Source organism: Falco cherrug, chromosome 1 (genome assembly GCF_023634085.1).
Source record: "Falco cherrug isolate bFalChe1 chromosome 1, bFalChe1.pri, whole genome shotgun sequence".
NCBI classification, from domain to species: Eukaryota; Metazoa; Chordata; class Aves; order Falconiformes; family Falconidae; genus Falco; species Falco cherrug.
In genome coordinates, this window is record NC_073697.1 from 114344196 (window position 1) to 114350856 (window position 6661).

The 6661-nt window shown below is 49.7% G+C and overlaps 2 protein-coding genes across 11 annotated transcripts; one reads left to right on the top strand and one right to left on the bottom strand.

The window, feature by feature from the left end:
• The first annotated feature begins 1 nt into the window (after position 1).
• METTL23 (methyltransferase 23, arginine) lies at positions 2-2216 on the top strand. Its single transcript, XM_055722009.1, has 5 exons — positions 2-534; positions 710-814; positions 894-1131; positions 1466-1550; positions 1871-2216. Exons 1-5 carry the CDS (start codon positions 445-447, stop codon positions 2037-2039), a joined length of 687 nt encoding a protein of 228 aa, XP_055577984.1. The 5' UTR covers positions 2-444; the 3' UTR covers positions 2040-2216.
• On the bottom strand, positions 2025-6564 carry SRSF2 (serine and arginine rich splicing factor 2). Of its 10 annotated transcripts, XR_008734130.1 has the most exons (6): positions 6417-6564; positions 5837-6230; positions 5158-5468; positions 4710-4813; positions 3965-4074; positions 3032-3465 (listed from the first exon to the last, which is right to left on the bottom strand). XR_008734130.1 is itself a non-coding variant. In XM_055722021.1 (4 exons), exons 2-3 carry the CDS (start codon positions 6196-6198, stop codon positions 5165-5167), a joined length of 666 nt encoding a protein of 221 aa, XP_055577996.1. In that variant the 5' UTR covers positions 6199-6230; positions 6417-6563; the 3' UTR covers positions 2025-4074; positions 5158-5164. The 10 variants fall into 10 exon arrangements, 4 of the variants coding, with proteins under 4 accessions (XP_055577996.1, XP_055578005.1, XP_055578025.1 ...); XR_008734126.1 differs by lacking the exon at positions 4710-4813 and having other exon boundaries at positions 2025-3465; positions 6417-6563; XR_008734127.1 differs by having other exon boundaries at positions 3032-4074.
• Between the last annotated feature and the right edge of the window lie 97 nt (positions 6565-6661).

Below are 6661 nucleotides of genomic sequence, written 5' to 3' on the forward strand. Positions count from 1 at the left end.
GAGAGGGAGGGAGCTCTAGTGCTGGTCGCCCTCGGCCGCGCTGCCCCGCGCTCGCTCGCTGCTGGAGTAGCCCCGGGAACTCCCCGCCGCTTCTCCCCTTCCCCCAGCGGGCCCGCGCTCCGCGCCCGCCGCTGCCCTGAAGACGGCGAACCGACCGCGTGCCAGCCAGTTTCCGTGCGGGGCTGACGCGGTGCCCCTCACGGCACCGAACCGCCCGTACTGCCCCGCCAGGGCACCAGCGCGGGCGGGAAGGGCCCGGTTTAACTACGGCACTGGGCGGAGGCGGCTGGGAGCGGCGGGCCAGGCCGCGCGGTGAGCCTCTGGGCCGCCGCCATCAGCCCCCGCAGCGGCGCGCCGCGTGACGCCACGGCCGGCGAGGGCGCCGATTGGCCCGCGCGGCCTGGTTCTGCACGTGGCCGCCAGCGATTGGGCGGCGGCGCGGCCATGGGGGAGGCGCGGCGGCAGCGGCGGGGCAGCGTGCGGTGCTACCGCTTCGCGGAGGGGCCGGAGGTGCTGGCGCTGCGCATCCCCCAGGTACCGCCTCCCCCGGGCACCCCATCCTGCGGGGCACCCGATCCCCCGCGGCACCGCCTTTCCTGGGCACCCCATCCCCCGGGCACCCCATCCCTGGGGCACCGGGCCGGCGGTGCACCCGTCTCAGTGGCAGAGCAGGACCCACCTTCCCAGCGCGGCGCCCGGTGTGTTTCAGGTGCTGGACTCGCAGTACGGGATGTACGTGTGGCCCTGCGCCGTGGTGCTGGCCCAGTACCTCTGGGCCCACAGGAGGAGCCTGCCCGGCAAGCGAGTGCTGGAGGTACCCCGCGGCATGCCCTGTCTCTAGCCGCAGGGGACGCATCCCCGCTTCGGTCCCCTTCACCGGGCTGTGGTTTCAGGTCGGTGCAGGCGTGAGCCTCCCCGGTGTGGTGGCTGCCAAGTGTGGGGCCGACGTGATCCTGTCCGACAACGAGGAGCTACCCTGCTGCCTGCAGAGTTGCCGGCGCAGCTGCCTGATGAACGACTTGTCCCACGTACCTGTCATAGGGCTCACGTGGGGGCGGCTGTCACCCCAGCTGCTCTCGCTTGCTCCTGTAGACATTATCTTAGGATCAGATGTCTTCTTTGACCCAAAAGGTATGTTAATACTCTCAGCTATCTTCAATTTGTGACAAACTAGGACTTCACATCCAAGCAGTACAGGGAACACTGTCAAGATACCAGGTGACAGCCTTTGTGGCAGTACTGTGCTATCGAACTTGCAATTCTTGGGGTAACAGCTATAAACACCACCAGAGGGTACATATAGAAAATGGAGTAACTAGCTAACCACTGAAGGCCATGCTTCTCACATCTCTCATAAGCGGTCAAGTCTTGTATTGATTTTTAATGTTTCATATCACCAGGCATATTTAACTATACCTGGCACCTAGAGACTAACCAAGACTGCTTCATTTCCCCCAAACTACAGATTTTGAAGATATTTTAACTACAGTTTACTTCTTGCTGGGAAAGAATCCACAAGCTCAATTCTGGACTACTTATCAAGTCCGGAGGTAAACTTTTGCATATTTAAGACCTGAATCTTAAGTCCTGTCTCCCCATCTTGGCTCTTAAAGATCATTAACTTCTTGGGAGGCACCACTGCATTCCAGAAACATTCATTGCAAATTGCGATAAGTAGAGTAAATCCTAGGGGGAGCAGACAGAAGCAACCAGACCAGAAAATAATCCAAGAACCACCAGTTTACTGTTGGCTAGAAAACTGTTACAAACTCAGTCTTGTGAACTGTTGCATTTAAGTTTGGTGACAATCTCCTGTAATTACTGCAGAAGTTACAAACTTGTGTTCACACACTGGTATTTCCTCCCCCAGTGCTGACTGGTCTATCGAAGCCTTGCTCTGCAAATGGAAACTGAAGAACACCCACGTTCCCTTACATTCATTCAGTGCAGACAAAGAGCACTTGGCAAGCTCTTCTCTACCAGGAAGACATACAATTGAAATGATGATCATCTCACTGGCACAATCAGATGGTACTTAAGTTTATTCCACTTGTTGGTTCCAATACAAGATGATACTTAACTGTTTACTGTTGCATGGATCTGCAGAAAACAATCCTGTTTACAGCAAACCTCATGCATAATTTTTTGGGAAGCAGATCCCCTTAGCAATAATTCTTAAAACATGCATTGTAAAAATAAAGCTGTTTGATTGTTCAGCTATGGCTTTTGAGAAATTTGTGCTCCTCCCCAAAGACCATGTAGTAAGTAGTTCAAAGACTCAATTCCATTATGTAAGCCACTACACAACATAGCTTAACAACCTGACAATCCACAAGATCCAACTTAAAATACACAACTTCAGCTATGAAGAAAAGTTAACTGCACTCTTTCAAGATAAAAAAATATCCCCATAAAAATCTGTTTCCCAGGACTGAGGCTCTTTCCCAAAGATTCATATACAAAAGCCAGCCCCTTCGTTTTTGAAGGAATCTGCATAGACTGCCACTGACCATGCAGTCCTGGAACATACAAACTGTTTTCTCAATTTATAGAAAAGTACTTTTAATCCTCAATCAAGCCAGATTGCAAGTATTCAGATGTTTCCATTCCCATTTAACATACATGCATAAAGTTAACAAAGCAATACAGTAACCCTTGACACATGATGGTTGAAGTATACATTTCATTTGGTATCCAAATCAAGGAAAAAAAATCACTGTAAGATTAGCTACCATCAAGCAGCAGGCCTGTTGAATCAGGGCAAGCACACAGCAAACAATTCATACTACTCAGTGTATATCTTCCATAACAACATCCAGCGGACCTGTCTGAATCTGTTTAGTCTGGTGTGCAATACTCTCCATACAAGATTTGTGTTAGTCGCAACACAAGTTTGCCCATAGAAATTTAAAGCAACCCCAGTTGCTACATAAGCAGTAGAATGCATTCAGTTACTATACAGAAGTTAAACATTGACAGTAAAATTGCAGAAATCTTTTCAAGCCAAAAATAAGCTGACTCAGACATTAAGTTGAGAAAAGTTAACACAGAAAAATGTTTAATTTTAACTACAGAGACAGTGGGTATAGTACAGAATGTCTTAAGCAAAAGATACACCAATCAGTACTTACAAAGGAATGAACCATTTCTTTTCTTAACATTACATTTCTCTATGTAAGTTCATATATGTAGGTTGGTAAGTTTTACCATTCTGGAAAAAATAAGGTGTGTATATCATCAGCTAGATGTGCTCACTGTATGCTCCATTATTTTTACGCAAGGCCCGGGTGACTGGAAGTGCAGTTGTCAGGCATTTTAATTAACTGGACAGCCATTTGTTTCTGCACGACAAGGCATCGTTACACAGGAGCAATCAGGAGAAAACAGGAAACAGCCAAGCACTCTGCACTGCAACACGCCACCTTAACAGCTAACCAGCATTACTCAACTGCTACACAACTGCGCCTAGTGCACAAAAATACATAAGAGAAGAGATTAGAATTGAGTCTGATAAAACAATCCTTTCAAATATCAACTGTCACCTGAAAAGATTTCTACCAATTTGAATTTGAAGGTACTATTTGAATTCAAAGTAAAAAAAAGCATTTACAGTTAAGTTTCAAATTGAAGTTTTGCAAAATTTTATTTAAGGAATGAAAACAAAATTGAGGATACTTTGACAGAGTTAGCTACTCGGCATATAGTGGCTGCATGTTTCCTCAGTATGAAACTGGAAGCAGCAAGTTATCATCAGTTTTAATTTCAAATAAAAGTCAGCACTATATAAACAAAAATGAAGTTTTACCTCAAATATCCAAGCCAATAATGAAATCTGTAGTCGTTCACTTCACTAAATTACAAGAAATTTGAATAACAGCAACAAAATGGCACATAAAATGTAAAATCTGCCACTTGAGGCGCAACTTAAACAAGTAAAAAGTTAGACAAAATGTTACAAAATAACCTTTTCAACAGCTGGTTGCTCGCCAGGGGTCTCTCCAATGGACTGAAGACTCAAGCGATCTTTTCCCCCCAAAGGCGTCCTTTATGTAGACTCTCATTTAGCTGATGCATCTAGGTTTGAAGAAAAAAAAGTTCAGCCAGGTTTCTACCTTGTCTCTTTTGGGTGTGTGGATGACTTCAGGTATAATTCTAGTTGTGTTTCAACTGGCTTTGCCTACTTTAATTAAGTTTTAGGAATTTCCATTATGTTCCACCTCCCCCCATGTGTTGCTTTACTTCAGAGGCCAAATACAAGGTTCTGTTAAAATATTTAAAGAATAAACATCAGGCTGTAGATCAAACCACCATTAACTTCAGCCTGTTCAACAACAGATTATTAAAAGTTATATAAAAGTTTTAAAACTAATACTTCATAAAGAATTAACTAAACTCTAATTAGCATTCAAAACAGAAAATGTGACTAATTTTGCTACAATTATCTAACTCCAGACCTAGCTTAGGCCCTTTCCTTTTAAAAATAGGACCAAACAGTTTGAAGGGTTAAAGACACACTATCCTTTCCCCACCCGGTGTATCCTTAGATGCCTCTTCAAGGTGTCGACTTGAGGAAAAACTAGTTTCCATGGTTGTCTCGTTGCAAGGAATTTGCCACTTTTCTAGAACAATTACCTCCAGTCAGTACAACGGCCACTGAACCGATCTTCCATTATAAAAGGATAGTGTATCTTTAACATTTAAAGACAAACCTGCTCCAATACACGCCCACAGAAACTGGTCCCTGGAGGATCAGCCAAATCAGTTAAAATCTGCAATACTGGCCAATATTCTTTTATCAAACAGGAGACCGCAGCTTTAAAGGGGAAAATGCAGATGTTGGATAAATACAGTAAGAAATAGTCATTTTCATCATAGGTTGCGTCTCATACAATATTTTACTAAAACCAAGCCATTAATTTTTCAATAAAACATTTTCTCTGTAAAAAAAAAGAAATTTCTCCGTAGAAAGCCCTTCGGTATTAATTTCCCTAAACCAATAACCAAAAAACACTGCTCAAGAAAAAAAAAACAGCTAACAATGTGCCCCATTAGGATTCACTTGCTTCAGGCTATTAATACTCTAAGAACTACCCAACACCCCATCTAAGTGCTATAATAAAGTAACATGCAACATGTGCTGATCCCGAGGTACATTACCATGTTCCTAGGAGGATACAGCTCCTTCTTCTTCTGGAGACTTGGGAGGGCTCTTAGACCTGGATCTAGAGTTGGATTCCCTCTTTGAGGCAGGGGGAGGGCTTCTAGATCTGGACCGGGATCTAGACCTGGACCGGGATCTGGAGACAGATGAGGACTTTGACTTGGATCTCCTGGCAGACCTGGACTTCGAGGTGGAGCGAGACCGAGAGCGTGTGCGAGACCGGGATTTGGATCGACTGTAGCGGGACCGACTGCGGGATCTAGAGCGGCTCCTGCTTCTAGACCGGCTGCGACGGCGTCTTCTAGGGCTAAAACACACCGGGAAGAAGTAAAATAAAAAAGGACGTTAGAAGTTGAACACTTCAACGACTACTTTGGGACAGAGAAGGCGGAACGGGACCCACGTGGGCAAGAATATGAGTGTTAAGAGGGCGCCATTGTTCAGAGTGAGTGGCCGGGGGCTAAACGTACTACAGGGCGAAACCCTTCCGCTCCGAGGGAACTCCACGTGCCTTTGCTACTAACGGCCTACTCTCCCCTCCGACCCCACCACGAAACTCCCTCGGAAAAGGAAACAAAACCAAGCGGCCCCGCCGAGCGGGTGCGTGCCTAAGCCCTGTGTCCCCCGCTTTATTACTGAAGCTCCACTGCCCCTCGCAGCCTGGCCGACGCTTACCTGCGGCTGCGGCGGCCGTAGCCACTGCTCCCGTAGCGGCGCGGCGGCGGCCCCCGCCGGCTATGGTGCGAGTCGGGGGGGCGGCCGTAGCGGGCCATCTGCACGCGCAGCTCGCGGCCATCCAGCACGGCCCCGTCCATCGCGTCCATCGCGTCCTCGGCGTCGCGTTTGTCGTGGAAACGGACGAAGGCGAAACCGCGGCTCTCCTTGGTGTAGCGGTCCCGGGGGATGTAGACGTCGCCCACGCGGCCGTACTTCTCGAAGACCCTCCGGAGCGTGTCCGGGGACGTACGGTAGGTCAGGTTGTCCACCTTGAGGGACGTCATGCCCTCCACGTCCGGCGGAGGGCGCCCGTAGCTCATGGCGGGCAACAGCCCCCGAGGGGCGGCGGCGGCTGAGGAGAAGAAACCCGAGGGAAGGGGGGCGAGTCAGGAGACGGCGCGGCCCTGAGGGGTGGCGCCTCACACCGGAGGGGGGGCGCCGGAGCGGCGGCCCAGCAGAGTCCAGTAAGGAGGAGAGCTGCAGGGCATAGGGGAAGCGCCGCGGGGTCCTCAGCGGAGAGGGAGGAGCGGGCACCCACCTCTGGGATCCGGGCGGGAAGCGGCCTAAGGCCGGAGCGGAGACGAAGCGCCAGCAACAGCCGCCCCTGCCCGCTGCCGCGAGGAAATGAGCGGGGCGCCGCCCGCGCGCGCCTACTTAACGCCACAAAATGGCCGACGGCGACCCGGAAGTGAAAGTGCCGCGCGCCGCGCGCTCTGCCCCGCCCGCCTCGCGCCCCGCAGCCGCCGGCTTTTTTCTCCTCACCGGCCGGGGATCCCGGAAGCG